Genomic DNA, 22,063 nt, shown 5'->3' on the forward strand with positions numbered 1-22,063 from the left:
AATAAATAGCAGCTTCTTCTTTAATAGTTTTAATTTTTAGGTCTGCGTGGAGAGTATGATTGGAAACATACGGGGGGGAGTTTGTTAATTTTCTTAATGTTATATTTTGAAAAGTCTGAATACGATTTGTATTTGATTTTTTGGCATTTCCCCACAGTTGGATACCGTAGGTCCAAATGGGTTTAATGAGGGATTTATACATTAGTAGTTTTATATTAAGGTTGGTGTGTTTGTTATTCACTAGTAAAGATTTAAGCATACGAAGTCGGAGATTTAGTTGGAGTCTTTTAGCACGTGTATGTTGGGCCCTATTTATATGGTTGTAATTCAAAAACTAATCACTGTAAATACTTGAAATCTTCACCAAATGTTTATGTTAGTGTTATCTAAATAAAGTTTAATTTTCAAAAATTTTTGACTTTTTTTGAGTTATTTATAGACAACTGAAATTTTCGATTTTTATGAGAATTTTTTTTTGAAGTGTCGGTAAAAAAATTTTGGATGACCTTAAAAACTTGAAAATTTAATACAAGGTTCCTTATGAGTTGTTCTTATTGTAGCTTATTTGAAAAAAAAAATAAAAATCGTTAGTCACGATTTTTTTATAAGCGTTTATAGTTCAAATTTTTACGAAATCTGCCGAAAACATGAAAATTTGAATGCAATTTTGAAGTTGAAAAATCATAAAATTTTTCGTGTTTATAACTAAGGATTAAAAATACAACACTAAGTTTTCTGTAAGTTTTCCTTCAAGTAGCTGTAGAGAAAACTCGAAGCATCATTATAGGAAAATTTTTAAGTGCGTTTGAATTTTAAATTTTTACGAAATAGCGTAATGATAACGATTTATCCTCAAGCGATTTTAAATATTTGTTATTTTTCAAAAAGTATAAGTCGTTGACACTTGAAAATTTTACCAGTTATTTAGATTGGCATTTTCTTTGCATGATTTAATTTTCAAAATATTTTGACTTTTTATGAGATATTTATAGACAACTGAAATTTTCAATTTTTTTTTGAAATGTCGATAAAATTTTTTTGGCCCAATCAAAATACTTGAAAATTTAATACAAAGTTCCTCATAAGTTATTCTTATAGTGATTAAAAAATTATAAGAATACATAGTCACAATTTTATTTATTAGCATTTGAAGTTCAAATATTGACAAAAATTCATCAAAACCATGAATATTTGCGAATCATTATAGGAAAAGTTTTTGAGCGTTTGAGTTTTAAATTTTTTTGAAATCGTGTATCGATAACGATTTATCCTCAGACAAGGTATACATATGTATATCTATATGATAATATATAAGGTATTATGAATTATGATGACTACATACAATGTTTTTGGAAAAATTGATTAACCATACCTTATGCAAAATGCGTCCTAATTGAAAAATAAAATATTTGTTTCAAAATAGAATATATGACAATATTTAAATATAATATATCCTAGACTGACAAATCATTTCCGTTCAGAATCGTTTTTCGTATACAATGATACATTGCATATATATCATTGCATTCAAATCTATAACCTACCCTAGTCAGAGGTCCAACCCACCGCCTAATGTACAGCAGAGCGACATCCACTTACCCGCTTATTAAATCTAAGATTTGAAAATTTAATACAAGATTCTTTACAAGTTTGTCAATCTTTATCACAAAAGAAATATCCACCGGAAATTCAAATTACATTTTTATGAGCGTTTGAAACTTAAATTTTTACAACATTGGATTTCACTTTTAGCGATTTCCTTATTTTGGTGTAACTCTAAAACAAATGACCGCAGATACTTGAAATTTTCACTGAATGTTTATATAGGCATTTTATATATTTGATAAAATTTTCAAAATATTTAGATTTGTTTTGAGCTGTTGATTGACATTTTAATTTTTCAACTTTTTTAGTTTTTTTTTCTATAAATATCGATAAAAATGTATTTGTTGGTTAGAAAAGCTTGAAAATTTAATACAAGGCTTCAAACACATTGTAAAAATAGCAGTTAAAAAATATTAAAAATACATAGGCTCGATTTTTTTTTTTATAAGCATTTAAAGTTCAAATTTTGACTAAGGCCGGTGACACACATGAGAAATTTGTTTTTTACAATGAATCACGCGAAACATATTTTATGGTCAATACACACAGAACAAATTTGTTTCATAAATATTTTTTCACCTATCCACTATTTAGTTCACCCAGCTCATTTTAGTTGGTCTAAAGATGTCGTCCGATGATGACATTATTGTTCTACAGTGGTGGTTAAATCGAAACCAATAGGTATTAAACTTTTGCATTATTTTTTTTTACATTTTTACTATTACCTATTGATATTTGTACTTTTTCTGATCCTTTATAATATAGAAGATAGTTTAAAAAGATAGTTATTAGTGTAATACTATAATATAATCATAATCAATAACAATATAAATTATTATAAATTATCATATTTTTACATAGCTAATTACAATTTCCGTCGTTACTGCGCGGGAGTTGATATAGTGAAATGATGAAACAATTACACATTTTTAATAATTAACACGTTTGGTATCATGAAACTTGTTTACAAAATATTTTTGCGATAACGTTTCGGAAACAACAGTGTGTGTTGCTCTATTTAAATACACGCGTTTTCAAGTAACGAAATAAATTTCTTGTTTCACGAAACAAATTTCTCATGTGTGTCACCGGCCTAAATACGTAAAAATTACGGCAATGTTCAAATTATTATTAGATAGAAATTCATAAAAGTTTTTCTTTTTAGATCTAAGATTCGAAAATTTAATATTAGGCTCCTACCATATTTTTACAATAGCAGTTGAAAAATAAAAAATACATAGTCACAATTTTTTTTTATAAGCATTCAAAGTTTGAATTTTGACAACACATATTATGTAAAAATCACGAAAATTCGTAAATTATTTTACGCTAGAAATTCATAAAAAAAATTTCCTTTTATATCTAATATTTGAAAATTTAATACAAGGCTCATAATATATTTTTACAATAGCAGTTGAAAAATAAAATAAATGTATAGTCACAATTTTTTTTATAAGCATTCAAAGTTTGAATTTTGACAACATTTTATGTAAAAATCACTAAAATTCGAAAATTTTTAATAATCTATAATATATCCTAGACAGATAAACCGTTCAGAATCGTTTTTCGTATACAATGATTTATGATATAATATCATTGGATTCAAATTTAATTACATCCATTACAGTAACCTACTGTACAGCAGAGCGACATCCACGACTTACCCTCTTTTTTTTATAAATATCGATAAATTGTGTTTTACTTAGCTAAAAAAATTTAATTTTTTACAAGATACCTCATAAGTTGTGTACATACCAATTAAAAGATATCCAAAATAAGTGTAATCAAAATTCAAAATTGACTAATTTTGTCAAAATCGAGAAGGTTCGTGAATTTTTTGTGCTAAATGTAGGTATAATGTATTAATGTTTGATTTTTAAAGTTAAGACTTGAACATTCAATATGAGATTTGTCATATGCTGTAATTTACTGAAATTTGAAACCAAACAACCTGAAAAATACATAAACTTAATTTTTTTATAAATATTTGAAGTTTGATACTTTTTTTTTAATGTTTTATTCAATCAGTTACAAAAATATGAACAATAAGAACAATTGTGGAAGTAAATAAACAGTAAAAAAAAATAATAATAATAATATACAAATTGATATAAATGACAGGTAAATAAACAGAATGTACAAGCCTCCTCGTGGAAGTATTACCATAAAGTTTGATACTTAAATTAAATTTTTGGTTATTTTTTTGTAATTAAAAAAATACTTTCTCGGCGATTAGAAGCTTTTAGGAATCAGGTACCTCTATATTTTATATTTTATACACACAATAGGTAATGTTTTCAAAACACTTTGATTCATTTTAAGTTATTGCCTGAAATGCGGCAAACTATTCACACCGTTCTATGGCAACACGCAAGATAGATATTCAAGTCAAAATTTAATAACAATAATATAATATTATGATGAAAATATTGTATACAATTAAAATAGTTTAACATTAATAATATAATAAATGTTTTTGTTAAAAAACTAATTAACCTACCATATTACTTATTCATAGGCGGTTCCAGGAATTTACATTAGGTGCAGCACATTAAATTATAGTATACACATAGGTATGTACTTATATCCCAAATTCCCAATATCATTACCACACATATAAATACATACATACACATTACACACACACAAATAAACATTTTATTCCATTTTTCTACTTGGAATTTTAAATTTTATTTATTTTTATAAACAGTTATGAATTATAATTAATATTATTGATAAAGAAAAAAACGTGGAGTGCGGTTGAAATGTCAGGTGCAGCACAGGCCGCACCCGTAGGAACGCCTATGTACTTATATAGTACCAAAAATTATACCGTGAAACATACTCAGTGACATTCCTATTAGTGGTGATTATAGGGAGGGGTGCATAGTCCCCCAAAAATATTCAAATCACCTCCTAAAATAATTGAATATTATTTAAAGCTCCAACTTCTTATTTTGTAAACAAAGATTAAGTTCCTCCTAAATTCAATTAAATCTCCGTCTATATCTTTCTTTATACTTAGCCATATAAACTGACAACTTTTCACAGTCTTTTTCGTATTCAATAATCAAATTTAACTTATTCTTGATCCATTACACTTTACACAGGCCAATTTGAAAACCATCGTACAACAGGGTGGTAGTATCACTTCATTCGTCCACTTTTTTTATTATTGATGTTGTATTTTAAGTTCAAACCGGAGTAAAATATATAGGATCAAATAGAATCTCTTTTTTAATAAGTTATTTTTCAGTATATAGTACTAGTTCTAAATTACAAATATAACATAAAAAATCTACGCTCAGCAAATCACATTCAGCTCCGTTAGTTTTAAAACTAGAGTAAATCGACCTTGTTCTTTATATTGAAACTTGATATTTAGAACATTAACTGTGTTTGCATGTGGGTTTTTTTTATGATAGTTCAATTTTGTAGTAGGTTATGCGTATATAAAAAAGCATAAACTATAAATGCTCATAATTCACTTAAAAACTAAGTTTATGTAAAAAAATCAAATACAAACACAGATTATGTTCTTACCATCATGTTTGAAATTAGGTCAATTAACTTTAAGTTTTAAACAAACAGAATTAAATGTGATCTGCTAAGCGTAAATTTGCTGTTACACACTTGTAAGATGGAGACAACAAATATATATGTAGCACCTTCTTAAGATACTAAGTGAAATGTTTATCTACTCTATTAATTTAAAATAAATTAAATATCGGGTGTATTATACTTTGAGTTCTAGAAAAAATTTAGAGATAATTAAATTTTGATCAAAAAGTTACTATTTGTCAAAGACAATTTTATTATAAAATGTACACATATTATTGTCAGCATAATAACTTTAAAAAACAGGACAGGTATTAAATGCTTTAAATCTAAGGATATCATACATACAACTTTATTGATACATCATGATATTTACTACTTACATTAACCATTAAAACTTTGTGAAATTAAAAATAAATTATATATTATTAAAATATAACAAATGAGTAAAACTCAGTCAATTACACATTCAGCTCCTACTTTAGTAAATGCTTCCTTTAATTTCTCTGCCTCATCTTTACCAATATCTGATTTGATAACTGTAGGGGCACTTTCGACAAACTTTTTAGCCTGAAATTGCAATATTATATGAAATAACTGGATTATGGTCATAATTATTCAAGGTAACACTAACCTGTACTAAATTCATGCCTTCTAATAAGTTTTTCACTTCTTTAATCAAGGCAACCTTTTGTTTTTCATCAAATTTCATAAGTTTAACGGTGAAACTTGTCTTGACTGTTGTAGCTACTTCTTCTTCTTCATCCTATTGAAAAAAATTGATATTGTCATTTTGATATTGTCGTTTAGGAAGTTTTTTTAAAAATTATATCTACTTGTCCTGTTGCAGCTGGGGCGCTGACCACTGCTCCCATGGGAACGTCTTTAAGGTTAAGTCGGACTTTTAATAATTCAGTAAACTGTGACACTTCAACCATTGTCAATGAAGAGATTTCTGTGTACAGTTTTTCTAATTTAGGAGAGCTCGTTAGTTGGGTTCCGTCTGGCTGTGGTACAGTTAATGGCTCAGTGACGGCAGAGTACATTCTTAATGTTCTATAAATGAAATAAAAATTTGTTTAGCTTCCGAGTAACAATAAAGGTTAATTATTTGTTCGTACGTACTTTTTCGACAAAGGTCGCAAATGTCGTCCAAATATACGGAGTGGAGTGGTTAACAACATTTTAACAAGTGTATTTATGAAATATCGGAACTATAACAGATTTTGAAGAAGTATTTACTAATTAATATTCAAAATTTCAAAATAAAAGTTCGATAAGAAATTTGATTGAAAATCTTCGGTCTTCCAAAACGAGAACGACAGAGCTAACCTAAAATGATACCAATACCAAATAGTGCAAATACCAATAGCAGAGCAGAACAGCTGCACCGAAAATTGAAATTTTTATTTTTCATTTCCTTGTCTGAACCTCGGAAAAGATATCGTCCATGTGACCCAATCAAATCATTGGTTGGGTAAATTGTTAACCACGGTATAAAATATAAATGTTCATGTTATCAATTTTTTGGCGGGTAAATACAACATTATATGAAACAAACAAATGATACGATGTACAAAAGCAATTTCATACATGACTTTTATTTAGTTTTGATTTTCGTACTGAAATACTCCTATAAAAGAAAAGCTTTTTTTTTTTTTATTGAAGTATATTGAATGAGATATTTATATTTATAATAATTTTCACGTTTTTGTTGGCCACGTAGTAAACGCAAGCAAGACCAATTATTGACATTTGAAGGGCCATGGGTATTCAAGGGCTGATACCTCTTTTAGAAAAATCATGGAGGACCATCAACATATCGGAGTTTTCTGGATGTACTGTGGCCATCGACGCTTATTGCTGGTTACACAAAGGTGTATATACTTGTGCTGAGAAATTAGCAAGAGGAGAGGACAGTCAAGCGTGAGTACAATTAATAATATTCTTGAAGTTATATACCGATTTTTTAGCTTTTGTCTCAATAAAGCAATGTTTAGATATTAAAAAACGTCTTCACTTGTTGTTCCATTTTTCTACAGCTTAAATAATTTTATTTTGGTAAGCATATTAAAAAATAATCTTGAAGTGTAACTAAGTTTTTCGACTGCGCTGAAGTTTTGAGTTTTAAAAATATCATTATGGGATTGGTATAAAGTATGGTTCACTTTGTATGACATTTTTTTTTTTTGTAGGGATTAATATTTGTAGAGATTATAATTAATTAAGGGGTAGAATTAAGAATTATATTTTATATTAAAAAATATGTATAAATAGTGGTACACTCTAAATTGTTTTTTAAAAACAAAAAATAAACTAGACTGTGTAGACCCAGCATTAAATACTATGCTTTAATATTCATATAGTTAATTTGCATAGCCTAACTATGATTAAAAGGTTATCATTTATTATTATTTAAATCAACTAAATTAACTGGGATAACGCTGGAATTAAATTTATTGGTTTTTAGATATAATTAAGATTGTAATGTAATTTGTCTATCCCTTTTAGTTCTTAATATTTAATTATATTTAATTTCCTATTGATCCCAATCAAATGGTATATTATAAGTGTGGTCAATCTGTTGCTCACTTCTTAACATTTGTACTAATATAATAAAAATTAAAAAGTATCATATTTTTTACTGCTTTTCACATTAAATCTCATTATTTTTTACGGTTCACAACTTATCACTGGTTATCCCTGATTATAAAGTTGCATTTATAATATTACTGTAAACAGTGTAAACTATAAAATCATAATCCTTCATAATAATTTTACTTACACTGGTAAAACTGCATATATTTTATATTATTATTATTATTATTAACAGAAATTAGGAAAATTAAACATTTAAATATAAGATTTTTTTTTCTAGACATGTATAAAGATCTTTTTATAATTTAAAATGGTTTATTATTAAATTTAATATCTTCTTATTTTATTTTATTTACTTATTTTTTAAATTTTTTAGGTATGTATACTATTGTATGCGTTTTGTGTCAATGTTGTTAGATAAAAATATTAAACCAATTTTAGTGTTTGATGGACAACGTTTACCCGCTAAAGCTGATACTGAATCAAAACGCCGAAAGTAATAATATAATAAATAATAATATATATTACAGTGGCATAGTCAGAGGGGATGCAGATGGGGCTTTGGACCCCACCACCAAAATTTTAAGAAAATTAAAAAAAATTATTTCTATGATCTATAAAAATAACTGCAAATACAAAATTATTTTATATAGCTGTACAGTAACCTTAAATAAAACATCCGCATCAGTATGCTAAACTTTTGGGAGACCCTAGTTAACTCAGTGTAAACACATTATGAGCACCCTCAAAAGAAAAATCCCGGCTAAGCCACTGGTATATCTTAAATATTGTTGTTATATTTTATGATGTTTTTACATTATTATAATGATTATTATTTAGACTAAGAGAAGAAAATCGAAAGAAAGCAGCCGAATTGATGCGTTTGGATAAAGGAAAAGAAGCTTCATCTCTTTTAAGACGGAGTATTGATGTTACCCATAAAATGGCTTTAAACCTCATTAAGCGTTGCAGAAAGATTAATGTTGATTGTATTGTAGCACCATATGAAGCTGATTCTCAATTAGCATATTTAAATTTAAGCGGAATCGCTCATATAGTTATTACAGAAGACTCAGATTTATTGCTGTTTGGTTGCAAAAAAGTAAAATAATTTATTAATTATCTTTGAATTTATTGAAATAGTTTAATGTTTGATATTTTTACAGGTTTTATTTAAATTAGACCAAAATGGTGCTGGTATATTAATTGAACAAGAAAAAATACATCTCTCAATGAATATCCAACCTGAAGAGTTTAGCTTTGATAAATTTCGTTATATGTGTATACTATCGGGCTGTGATTATTTACCTTCTGTTCCTGGAGTAGGGTTGGTTAAAGCTCGACAATTCATCACTAGAACAAGTGAACCAGATATCTACAAAGTACATTTTTGCTTACATTAATTTTAACATGATAGTTAATAAATGTTATTTCAATATTTTAGGCACTTTCAAGATTAGGATCTTTTGTGAATATTAAAATCCCTCCTGAATACCGTGATCAATTTATGGATGCTGATCGTATGTTTAAGTATCAACCTGTATTCGATCCATTATCTCGTCGAATTATACCATTAAATGATATATCAGACTCTAATATATCTGTGCTTGTTTCAAAGCTAACCTCTCATCAGGCTTATCAACTTGCCCTAGGAAATATAGATCCCATTTCTTTAGAAGTTGTAGATAATTGGGATCCCGATATTAAATTAGTAAGAATGTACTTATAACGTTGATAACATAATTTATTTATATAATGGATAATTGATTTGGTGGTTACAGATTCCTGATGAAATTGTGAAAAATAAAATTATTAAAGCTCGTCATAAAAGCATTTGGTCAAAAGACTACCAACCATCTAAATATAACCCTAAAGTATGTACTTTTACACCAGAAGTTGTCAAGAATTCTCCCACTACAAGTCCCAAGGTATCCAATAATTTCACTCGGTCATCACAAATTCATCAAACACCTGTAATTAAGAAACTTCTACCTGGTATTTATTATTCAATATACGCAGACTGCTAGAATAAATAATATTTATATATAATAATTAGTGTGTTATTTTTTTAGTAACTGAAGATGATATACTAAATACTCTTGATGAAATTTATGAAAATGAAAACATTTTGGAAAAATGTGATGTTATTACTGAAGAAAAATATAAATCAACACCATTACCGTCCATTAAAGATTGCCAAATTAAAGACAAACATTTTAAACAAGATTCCGATACGGAAGAAAATGAATCGCCTTCATTTTTAAAACAATTATCTAAAAGAAAGTATACAGTTATAGACCCAGATGTTCAAGTAGTTAGTGGGTTAGTTTTTAAAATTCTATTAACTTATTTACTTAAGTTTTAATAAAAATTATTTATTTCTAGTTACTTTTCTCCTCAAACATCCAAAATAAGTGAAGTTCATGAAGAAGAATCTATAAATCCATTTAAAACTCGCAAGATAACCATACATAAAATTATAAATAGTAAAGATGATTTAAATACCTCTTTAAATTCTAGTCATATTAACGAAGGAAATATACCACAATGTTTTGAAAACGAAGAAGTCAACACAAAAACATTTAATAAAAAACTTCCTAATCAAACGCAAACTGCCTTTAGTTGGAAGAGTTACTCAAATAATAGAATGGTAACAAATAGAGAAATACATAATGAGGAACAAAAATACCAGAACAGTCCAAATGATACCTTTTCAGTGATTGATGATATTAAAAGAGTAAGAATGTTAGCTTATATGGAGACGTCAGGAATGCGCTAATTATTATAGTGACACTACAGTTACACACTATTTTTTTGAAGAGATTACATATTAACAATGCACCTAATTATTCTATGATCTAATATAAGAAATACTATAGCATCCCTAGAAATTTAGCGTAGTAATAATTATCATTATTTTGTTACTACATGTAACAACCTATTTGGTGATAATTAAAATGTTATAATCAGGGTTACAACCTGTTTACCTATAGAAATTATAATCATCAAAATAAGCATCTAATTACTTCATATTAAACACTCAAATAAGTACTTACAAATATTTAAAAAAAAATTAGCCTTTGCAAATTTTCAATAACATTTAAACCTTTTTATTCTTCTTATAGATTTTCTGAAATTAAAATCGCTTAAGAATAATCGAAAAAAAATTGAATTATTTGATTAATAGATAAGCTAGTAAATAATATGATTTCTGGTGTTTATTTTAGGAAATTATATAGTTCAAAGGAAAGCAAATATTTTTAGTTCTAGCTTTACTATTAATTACAACAAAAATCCAGAAGTTAATTTTAATATCTAGGTTTTTATCATTGACAAGTGTCATCATAAATCATAATTAAGCAGAGATGTGCATAAAACAAAAATATAAGAGAAACCGAAATAAACATTTTTTATTTTTTTAATATTGTTGAAAAAAGAACCTTCAAATCTCTTAATTGAACATGTTGTAACATGATATACTCTTCCATAGCACTGCTAGGTTTTATATTGTATCATGAAAATAATTAAATGCTATGTCTCTGGCTCTTATGGTAACTATTTTGATTATAAATTAATATAATATTAATTATCGTATTAGTGAATATTTTGTGTTCCACAGCTAAATCTTATAGTCTAATCAGTGTTAGCTACAAACTCCTAATTTTCAATCAAAATTAAAAAAAAAATTGTGACTGTGTGCCACATATTTTTTGGAGTAGCTGTAAAAAACCAATAGTGTCCTGAGTCCTGACTACTACTTACATAATATTTATTATTCTTATGTTTTAAATTTTCAACGTATTTAGGAAATAATTAATATCTATATGATTTTTTATTGGATATTATACTATTAAATTTATAAATGTAAAATTATATTATATTTAAACAATTGGTTTAAAATTCTCAATATAGTCCTATCATAATGGCTTTATTCATTTATACAAAAATGGATACAAATTAAAATATATCATCTATTGATATAAAATATTTAGATTATTTAGGAAAATATTTGAATTTTATAACGTAAAATAAGTACATGTTTCTTATTAGTCATTAATAAGTAATTAAAAAATTATAATTAAAGCATGTTATACTATCATCAGTAAAATCATTATTTTATCAGGTCGACCATGAAAACGATATTGATGAAGGATTCGGTAGTCAGAGTACAAAAGAAACCAACAATATTACTGTGACTCCAAAATTGAGAAAGCGTTCATATCCAAGGACTGGACTATCTAAAAGCACTGGAAAAAACAGTCAGACTCTGTTGTCCAAATTTGGCTTCAAGTAAGCGATTGAAGTTAATTAATTTCGATATAATAAAATTAACTTAGAATTGCTTAATTCTACAGAACTGGTGACAAATTAAAACGTTAAAAGCAAGTATGCTCAATTGATGATTTCTATTCACCCCAAGACTGAAGACGTAAGCTTAAATTACGACAAAAGCTTATTCTTATTAATTAATTATCTTTAATGTTTATTATTAGGATTTAGATTATTTAATATTTACTATACATGTAAGATTTTTACAAAGATTATCACAAATAAAACATTAAATACTTGGATATGTTTATAGTTTATTTGATAATTTTAAACCGATATCTGTATAAAGTGTCTAAAATGAACACTATAAATTTCTTAGCTAAAACGGTTTATTTATAAACATCGCATAATTGAAGTTACAATTTATTATTTTATGAATAATATAATATGCAGTACGCATCTACTAATTCTTTTTATTCAGTTGGTAATTGTTACATTATATTATGACATTAATTGTCCACCATTAATTCAATTTATTGATAATAATAAAATTAAGTGATGTATTAGTAGACATTTTTTAATTTAATAAAATACATTCAATTGCTTAAAAGTTGTGTAAAATATAGTTATTTTTCGGCCTTCTAATTGTGTTATTAAACAATACTCGTCATTGTCATGAAGAAAACATATTATATCTTTACATAGATATAGTTATTATTATATTACATAAATTAAATATTAATTATTTACTGTTTAGTGTCCCTAACTCTAAATAAGGCGATGAGCTATCATTACAATTTGTTCCCCCACATAGAATATGACTAAAATTATACAATTTATTATGACCAACAAATGGAATGTTTATATAGATAAATAAAACTGATCTTTCTTACAAACATAAAAAATTAAAAAAAATTAAAATGTGCTAACTTTTTCTATATTTTAATACGCTTCAAATATATATAATATTTATATTACTTAATGTTAAGTATTTACAATTAATTGGTACAAGACAGTAAAAAAAAATAAAGTAAAATAAAATAAAATTATCATTTAAGTAATTTTTATATCATATTAGTAGCACCCATTAAAACTTGGGATTTTTTACTTATTACTTTCAATGCATGCGTATTACTATTTAATGAAAAATAATACATACATACGTTCTTATTTTACACACTAATATAAGATCCAGAAAAATGAATTTAAATTAATCTCTTGTCTAATAAGTCTACCTAAATAAATTTGATTAGGTATGAAAAAAAAAATCACAACATTTACAAACTCATAGTATGTTTGGTACTAAGTGTACTTTTGACATGAGGACGTATATTTAATCAAAAAGACAAACAAATATATAAGTAGGAAATTCTTTCCGTGTGAATAACTGCAAAAAAAAAATTAACTTCCAATATTTGCTATACCAATTTGTATGGATTGAAAATTAATTTAGCTGTCAGTGGATCTTTAGTGCAGCATACAGTTATGATACATATTATATTATATTCATGTTAATATTAATACATTTTAATAAAATAGTTCTAATTGTAATAATGAAACTAATTTTTTTTTTTTTTTTAATATAAATAATTATACATTTAAATAGAATTGATATTTAAGTAAATAAATTACTTGAAGAGCAAGTAAAAAAAAAAAAAACCTAATGAAAAAACAAACGCTAAAATTCTGATGATGCTGTATTTTTTCAGTTCAAAAATAAATGTTTAAATTGATTTGCATTCATGCATAAAATAATACATATAGGTATTCAAAATATATTTTAACGTATACTCTGATGAATAAACCCCTATCACTGCTATTATATTTTGGGATTCGAATTCAAGAAAAATCAATGAATAACTGCAATTTAGATAAGAAAATATAGACCTTTCTTTAAAAAAAAATCTAAGTATAAAACAAGGCAGTTATTATGACCCTGAATGGGCCTCACTGGGATGTCTTAAAAGTTGAGGTTGACTACCAGATTGGATATGCCTAATTGGCTGAAGTCCCAGGATAGTTGTGTGAAGAGGAGTCGGTTGTAACCCAACTTGTTCAGTCTGTAAATGTTGTATGGATTGGACAGCTGAAGTGGTAGCATTACGATTTCTGGATGGTGGTGGATCCATATGTTGTCTTTCATGTAATACAAGATGATTTTTTTGCATGAAACTTTTACCACATTTTTGACAAGCAAAGGGCTTATCTTTACAGGTGGCATTTGGGTATTTTACGTGATGTTGTTGTAAGCCATGTTTTTGAGTAAAGCCACGGCCACAATCTCCACAATAGTGAGATTTCTTATTGGCTACAACACCGGATTGATGTTGTGATTGGTGATGATTTTGTACATTGGCAATACCATTTGACACACCTTGTACACTTTGTTTCAATGTAGCAGCTAAACTACAAATATCAGATAAGAAACTATGGTCACCAATGTGTAATCGCATGTGAAGTGCTAGTCCTTCATCACTAGCAAATGTTTCACCGCATTCACTGTAAATATTAATGAACATTAATATCAGCAATATTTAATTTATCAAAATCATAAAATCAATCAATATATACCGGCATGCTTTGCTCGCAGTTGCAGTATAAGGAGATCTATGTACTGGTGTTGATGAGTTAAGGCCACAGTTTCTAACGTGGACCAATAATGTGCGTCTTTGCAAGAACTCTTTACCACAAGCAGGGCAAGATTCTGGTATACGGCCATGCTGCCGTTCATGATTGACCAATTCAAATTTACGCAAGAATGCAGCACCACAATCTGGGCACACAAATGGTTGTGTTCCCCCGTGGAATCTTGAATGCATGACTAGATGTTCTTCACGCGAGAATGTCTCACCACAAACCTATAAGCATTTGATCAGATATTTAAAGCATCATTCTGAAAGATCCAAAAAGAGCAAATGAATACTTACAGAACAAGAATATGGACGTTCACCAGAGTGGAATTTTATATGAGTAGTCAGATGACGTTTTTGAGGAAATCGACGGCGACATTCAGGACACTCAAATGGTCTATCTCGAGTGTGAACTCTTTCATGGCTTACCTAAAAATTAATCATTATTATACATTATAAACAAGATGTGGTGAAATAATTATATTATAATAATGTAGCATTAATACTAACCAAATGATGTTTTAATGTAAAACTTTTATTACATTCTAAACATTTGTATGGTCGTTCCGAGCTATGCAATAGCAAATGAGTACTTAAGCAATGTTTCAGAGCAAACGTCTTTCCACATTCAGGACAAATATGAGGTCGCTCACCAGTATGACCTCGCATGTGAGTTGACAAATGATGTTTCATTAGAAACGTTTTGCCACACTCTTCACACCCGTGAGGACGTGCTTTCGGTGGCTAAATAATTACAATAAAATTAGATAATTGATTAGCAGTGCTTAAAAATAGAATCTCACTTGTAACGGTTTGATTTCAACACTAGAACTAGAATCGTGATTGACGAGTGCTGCAACGGCTTGCTGCTGTTGCTGTTGATGGTGTGTATTCAAATTTGGATTTCCAGTTTTGCGAGTGAAATACTCCCCGTCAGTTGTAGACAATTGTATAGGCGGCGCCAAGAAATGTCTAGCTTCTTCGTTCATAAAAAACATACTTCGAAACATGAGATTGTTGCTCATCGTTGTCACGTCATTCTGGTTATTTTTTTTGGCCCCAAGCCGAATATTTTGTCCAGTCGCCGGTCGGCCTTTCTTCGTCGGTTTGATCGGTTTCGGTTCGTAATATGCAGAACCTGAATTGGCTAACGGCAATGCGCAAGCACTGTCGAGGTTCAATCTTTCGGTCAGATGGTCCGTCACCAATCTTATTGGCTGGAGACTGTCATTGTACCTGGGAACAACAACGATATAAGTATACTACATCTGTGTACGACGGACACCCACGGATGTCGTTCTGCGCGCGCTGGTCCACTTACCTTTTTAACATTAACTTGCAACACGAATACCTGAGCGACTTCGGGAAACGGCTAAATCACGCACGGTCACGCACAGATGACAATCGAAGCAGCCGCTGGCCGAGCAGTGGTTGTGGCCGTCCGATGGCAAGAAGTCCAAAATACTTGGGACGCGCGCGCGCGCATCGTCGTCCCTAGGCTTTGTTGAACGCGCAACGGTTGGGTGCAGCAACAATCCCGAACGGACAGAAAAACTATCTACCTAGTGGATCGGATTAGACATCGTAAACAACGGAAAGCGTCAATGACATCTTCTGTTGTGTTGATAACGTTCCGCCATTTTAATTGTGTACTGTGTAGGTGAGTCGGCGGCGGGTCGTCGCGACGATGATTACATGCGCGCGCGGGGAGACAAAAAAAATCGACGTAAACGTTGAGAGTGCTGAATGAGTGAGAGAGAGAAGTAAAAGCGAAAAGGTGTATTAACCAACCATTGTCGGGCTGGGTGGAGAAACTGATGGCACAATAATATAGCACCGGACAAATCACACAAACTGCCACCGCTGTATATGCTATACGCGCGCAACCCCATCTGGCGGACTGTGACCCGCCAGTCGTAATCGTTTTGTCCATGATTACGCCCCTCAGACGACCAGTCGGCTATTAATTTTGAATAGCGCGGCCTGCGGGAATCCCATTTGTTCCCATAAAAATTAAAAAAAGGTTCTTCGACTTCCGTTTCCGCCGAACACAGCTTAGTACGAGTGACGGATATATGTTGCTAGGTGGTAAATCTTCAAGTTTTTGAATCGTATTTACAACAATCCGTGTTGAAAACATATTAGTTCTTGTCTAGAATTGATTTTTTGTACAATATTAAGTAAGTTGATACTTTTATTCTTTTTAATTTTATTTCGTAGACTTTTTTTTTTTATTGAAATAAAGAAAAAGACAATCTAATTTCAAATTGGTAATTTGTACAATAAGTCATTACGATAACAATATTATAAATATTAACATAACATGAGTCACATGATATGGGAAGTTACCCACTGATGATATCCCTCGTACAATTTCATAGATTTCATTAATTATCTATAGGTGCAGTAAAAATGATTGTATAGTACGATGTTCGTTTTTTCAGAGTAGTAGGTCACAATTTCAGTTTCTTTTAATTCTGCGTATTTCGTAGACTTACCTACACTTGATTTTGATTAACCAAATTTATTTCAAAGTTTATTATTATTATTATTACTATTATTAGGTATTATTAATTAGTCGTTACCTACTCGTTAGTATTTAATAATGCAGTGTAGGAACATATTATATTATATTATATTATACATATTTATTATAAACATACGATATCGTTTAATTAATTTTATGCTAAAATCATAAATATCATAATTAGTTGCAGACACCACACATCATATTTAAAACTCCAGTCAATTATTGTCATAGTAATAAGTAATAACTAATAAGTAATAATTATTAATATAAGTATAAGGTTAAAAGTTGATTTAATTAAGGTTTAGGCATTAAGCATAAAATGTATTATTATTTCGCATAATAGATTTGCTTTTACATTCTACCAACGTAGCTATTCCTATTTAATTATTGTAGGTAAAATTAAATTTTTTTTAAAACTAAAAACACAATATTGATACGATTTACATAGTGTAAAAGTGTGCAGTGATAAATTATTTTTATTCGCATTAAAGCTAATATAGAGATTAGAGAAAACTCAAAAAATAGCTTATAGTGAATCGATGTAAGTTTAGGCAACTATTTTTTTCAATTTAAATTAGTTTTTTAGATTATATTTGTATAGTTATATAATTCTTACAATAAAGGTATATTATTTATTATTTCATATTGTATATTAAGTTTTCGATGCATTATAACATTTATAATTCATAATTCATTAATATACATGCTTAGGCATATACACGTAAAATAATATATGTGTTATGTATGTAATATGTACAAAAATAAATAAATACCACAGACAGAATCATTACATTTATTCCCTAATCTTATTGATTCATAATATTATAATTGTGCTTACCTATAAACAAAAAAAAAATAGAGGCGTTGCAGAACGTCTGGCATTCCAGATGTGAAACATCGAAATTATTTATATTTTAAATATGCATGAAAATTGAAGGGATGGTGTATTTAAGGAAATAAACATGGTATTATATTCAAAAACAAAATATTTAGTTTTTGTTAAGAAAAATGTTTCTTTATTTAAAAAGCGAATTAAATGTTTTAATCTAAAATATTATTTCATAAAAATGAAAATGGCTGTGGATTTCGGCCATTCCGGGTGTCGAGAATATACAGATCTGGAAACAATAATTGAGTATTACCTTTTGATTAAAAATATCTTCATATAATTCAATATTTTCTTGAACTGTACAATGTACAAAAGTGAAGCAGAGAAACAAGCATTTAGAACATTACAAGCATAAAGCAAATAATTTCAGAACAATCTAATGGACAGTATTTGAAATATTGATAGTAATAAATGTTTGAATTAAATTTTCAGCATCGTTTTGAGCTAAAGAGCTTAACACAGGAATACAACATGTTGAAAGGCTATCTAGAATACGCACAAGAGGACGTAATACCCGCAAATATTGATTTACATCTAAAAATACTCATAACTCATTTTAAAATTAAAATATGATAAAAAGCCTATGAGTTTGTCGTAATAATAATCTTACATATACATTTTATTAGAGGTTAATTCACTCTAAATTTTAAACTAACAGAGCTACACGTGTTCTGCTGAACGTAAAAATTGCAATGTTGCGCACTTGTAAGACGGAGACAACAAGAATATTTTCTGGAACTGTAAACAGGTTAAAAAAGGTACAAATTTCTGATTTAATTTCCAGTTGCATAGTTTCAATGAATGTTGCCTAATGAGCTTAGTACTAACATATAGAGCGATACGAGTACGCGTGAAGTGTTGGAGGCTGTTCAGAAAATACAAAATACAGTAGATAAGCAGCAATTCACGATCGAATATATTATATTATTAATCTATTATATTATATATATAATAATCGTGATGAAGAACTGAAGAAATTAAAATTAGGCATATTCTTTTTTAAAACCAATTTGACCACGCAAAATATCGATGAAATAAAAATATGATGGTCATATAGTGAAAAGATGAAAAACCTGATTCGGAATGTTGCTGAAACCGCTCAATGTTTGGAAATAATGTTTGAATTCATTAAATTCATCATCATACTTCGTTCAAATCGGACAACTTGAATGTATAAGTATAACTTACTACCTAACTATTCTTATTTGTGTGTATAAAATAAATCTATTTATTAATAAACTGAACTTGTTTGTTTTATGAGATAGGTATTTAATTTACTGTATTATATTCTTGAGTTATTAAAATTTCACTGAAACTATAATAATTGTTTGAATCTTAAAAAACTAAGTGTATAACAGACATTAGTAGTTAACCATTTGGACGGAAATGAGATCATATGACCTAGAATAATGAACCACTATAAAAGTGCAGAGTTTTTAAAATGTATACACTATACATATTTAAAGAAAAGTATCATTTAAATATCACAGCGATCAACTTTCATCTACTTATCTTAATATATATATTTACGGGTAGTAGAGAATATTGAGTAAAAGTGAGCCGTGGCGGGACTCCCAGCAGATGTGAACATCGTAGTTATTTTGAATAGAAAATGTGCATGAAAGTTGAAGGATGGTTAATTAAAGTAAATAAACATGACATAATCGAAAACAAAATAGGTATTCAGAATTTTTTTTGGAAAAAAATATTCTTTATTTTAAAGCCACATTAGATGTCAAAAGTGACGCTAAAATAATGGTGTCCCGTCTTTTCATCGTAAATAATTTCTTGCACGACAATTTGTTGCAAATAATTTATCCCAATAGATTACAATATAGATTTTCAAATATAATATTTATCATAATTTACAACAGTAATATATGAAAACTGACGAACGAGTTTCAGTTATATCAAATTTAGCTGAACAGTATCGGCAGTGTCAAGTTCAAATAAGATGTACAATTGGCGATTTACGTCTTTACGATCAATAAGTTAACAATAAATTTGTATTAGCGATCAATTATGGTTCGGCAAATTGATTGCGATTCATTATTTTGTGGCAAATTGTTGACGATCAATGATCAATTAACGTATATATGCTGTTTCAACACGTGATTGGTTGCCGAATATTCGATAACCTGAACCAGTCTTATTGTATTTAAAATCATCGCTGTATTATATTAAATTTTATAATAGCATTTCTATATGTTATTAATTAAAAAGAAAAATGTCTTTACCAACTATTTATACCTATATAATATCATGGTTTAAAATTATGTAATCGTTACAATTGTCAATAATCAGCAAATGAATTTATCAGGACAATCAGGACATCAGGTATTTTGTAACACTTACCTAGCAATAATAATAAAATATTTATATCAATTAACCTGCAATATCGTGTTCTCCCTCGTCTATATAATATGACTTTGAACTCTCTACCATTGAATTAGAATTCAACGAGGTCAATTATCGTTATATTAAAGCATGATTCTACAGTTCTACATCAAGTTCATTTTTAACACTGATTTGGTATTTTGGTTTATATATATATAGTTAGGTCAGATTAAGATTTGGACAGGGCCCTGCATACAACGTCATGGTACCTATATACGGCTATATACGTATTCAGATTAATACTCTATTATTTAATGTCACACATACATTAATTATTCATTTCTGATTGTAGTCTATATATAGGTACAAGTGCATAACATAATGTAGGTACTAACATCATGAACTTATGGCGTCCAGCAGTTTACGTTTAAAGCTTCGTTATACTTTTAAATGTTTTAATAAATGAGTTGATAAAAAAAAATTCTCTTATTAATTGGAATGAATTACTATTAATTATAAAACTTATAGGTATCGCCATTGTCAGTGTTCTGTCAGAAGTATTTTTTAGTTACTTTACTTTTAAAATTAACAAATTGTGTAAAATATTCAAAATTCAATATGATCATCACTGATGATTCATCAGTATAACTATATACCTTCAACATCAAAAGAATACGGTATACCTAACCAGGTAACCTACCTGCAGTAGATTGAAGACAAATGCGGATGTGGCATCCTAATAAGACGTTATCTTATATAAGTAATGAACTGATACTCTATAATATAATATTAGCAACGGCAATTATTGATAGGTACTCTAGAAGTCCAGAGTTCTAAACGTATGACTTGCAGTGGTGCATTTAGGATCTTGTTATCTTGGGTACACATTTTTTATAATTTTAGTAACTTTTCTCACCCATAAAAAAAATTATATTACTTTTGTACAATTTTCTGCACCCAAAAAAGAGCTTTCCTGAGCAATTTCCCCCACGACTCTTAATACGCCTGGACTGATGACCATAATCAACGCAAATTTGTGACACGCTGTGCGTGAACTGTATACTAGGTACTGTTAGTACTAGGATTTATGTGCATTGATATCTTTTTTTGTTAGCGTCCTTTAAAAAATTTGTTGAGTTGTGCACCAGAATATTAATTAAAAAAATATCTATTTTTTATTTAACATATTTCAAGTACAATACATGCAATGATTATATTAATATACCTATTACCCATTGAACATTTTAAATTGTAACAGGAACAATACATGTTTCATGGTACAGGTTTTCAATGAATTAGTATCATAAAACACTAGATGCCGCGTCATATTACGTTCTTAATTTCAATAAAAAAACACAATTCATTTTGTTTATCACGAAAAAAAAATGTAAAGATATTACTAGTTTATTTAAAAGAAAGATTAATAAAAATGATTTAGCTTAAATACAAAGTAACTTTATTTGATTTGTTCTAAAATTATAAAATGCTTCTCTTTCATTTAATGATATATATAATATAGTGTAATAATAGTGTAATCAGTGAAAGGTTGTAAGCCGAATGTTAAAATCTTGCTTCGGATGTTCCAGAAGCTCTCCAGGTCATGATGCGTATGTATCCACCATACACCGCAATCGCTTATCGCTGTAG

General features: G+C 28.4%; 3 protein-coding genes across 4 annotated transcripts; 1 reads left to right on the forward strand and 2 right to left on the reverse strand.

Moving 5' to 3' along the window:
* Positions 1–5,395: 5,395 nt before the first annotated feature.
* On the reverse strand, positions 5,396–6,534 carry mRpL12 (mitochondrial ribosomal protein L12). The gene is made up of 4 exons (XM_015507900.2): positions 6,289–6,534; positions 6,000–6,219; positions 5,798–5,929; positions 5,396–5,733 (listed from the first exon to the last, which is right to left on the reverse strand). Exons 1-4 carry the CDS (start codon positions 6,345–6,347, stop codon positions 5,617–5,619), a joined length of 528 nt encoding a protein of 175 aa, XP_015363386.1. The 5' UTR covers positions 6,348–6,534; the 3' UTR covers positions 5,396–5,616.
* Positions 6,535–6,741: 207 nt separating this feature from the next.
* tos (Exonuclease tos) lies at positions 6,742–12,332 on the forward strand. 2 transcript variants are annotated; one of them, XM_015507905.2, is made up of 10 exons: positions 6,742–7,089; positions 8,138–8,257; positions 8,602–8,863; positions 8,928–9,143; positions 9,206–9,472; positions 9,543–9,756; positions 9,834–10,083; positions 10,147–10,498; positions 11,885–12,051; positions 12,117–12,332. In XM_015507905.2, exons 1-10 carry the CDS (start codon positions 6,929–6,931, stop codon positions 12,139–12,141), a joined length of 2,034 nt encoding a protein of 677 aa, XP_015363391.2. In that variant the 5' UTR covers positions 6,742–6,928; the 3' UTR covers positions 12,142–12,332. The 2 variants fall into 2 exon arrangements, with proteins under 2 accessions (XP_015363391.2, XP_089081664.1); XM_089225538.1 differs by having other exon boundaries at positions 6,951–7,089; positions 8,203–8,257.
* A 394-nt stretch (positions 12,333–12,726) lies between these two features.
* On the reverse strand, positions 12,727–16,401 carry LOC107161479 (uncharacterized). Its single transcript, XM_015507899.2, has 6 exons — positions 15,982–16,401; positions 15,464–15,896; positions 15,171–15,404; positions 14,958–15,089; positions 14,602–14,888; positions 12,727–14,529 (listed from the first exon to the last, which is right to left on the reverse strand). Exons 1-6 carry the CDS (start codon positions 15,990–15,992, stop codon positions 13,959–13,961), a joined length of 1,668 nt encoding a protein of 555 aa, XP_015363385.2. The 5' UTR covers positions 15,993–16,401; the 3' UTR covers positions 12,727–13,958.
* Positions 16,402–22,063: the final 5,662 nt, after the last annotated feature.

This window comes from Diuraphis noxia, unplaced genomic scaffold, assembly GCF_037042655.1.
Source record: "Diuraphis noxia isolate RWA-SAM2 unplaced genomic scaffold, SU_Dnox_SAM2 contig0004, whole genome shotgun sequence".
NCBI lineage: Eukaryota > Metazoa > Arthropoda > Insecta > Hemiptera > Aphididae > Diuraphis > Diuraphis noxia.

Coding starts and splice junctions, on each gene's coding strand:
- mRpL12 (XM_015507900.2), bottom strand. CDS start 6,347: ATGTTGTTAACCACTCCACTCCGTATATTTGGACGACATTTGCGACCT. Junction 6,220..6,288: donor TTGCGACCTTTGTCGAAAAA/GTACGTACGAAC, acceptor TTTCATTTATAG/AACATTAAGAATGTACTCTG. Junction 5,734..5,797: donor AAGGCATGAATTTAGTACAG/GTTAGTGTTACC, acceptor TTGCAATTTCAG/GCTAAAAAGTTTGTCGAAAG.
- tos (XM_015507905.2), top strand. CDS start 6,929: ATGGGTATTCAAGGGCTGATACCTCTTTTAGAAAAATCATGGAGGACC. Junction 10,084..10,146: donor GATGTTCAAGTAGTTAGTGG/GTTAGTTTTTAA, acceptor ATTTATTTCTAG/TTACTTTTCTCCTCAAACAT. Junction 10,499..11,884: donor TGATTGATGATATTAAAAGA/GTAAGAATGTTA, acceptor TTATTTTATCAG/GTCGACCATGAAAACGATAT.
- LOC107161479 (XM_015507899.2), bottom strand. Junction 15,090..15,170: donor TTACATTAAAACATCATTTG/GTTAGTATTAAT, acceptor ATTAATTTTTAG/GTAAGCCATGAAAGAGTTCA. Junction 14,530..14,601: donor ACTGCGAGCAAAGCATGCCG/GTATATATTGAT, acceptor TAATATTTACAG/TGAATGCGGTGAAACATTTG.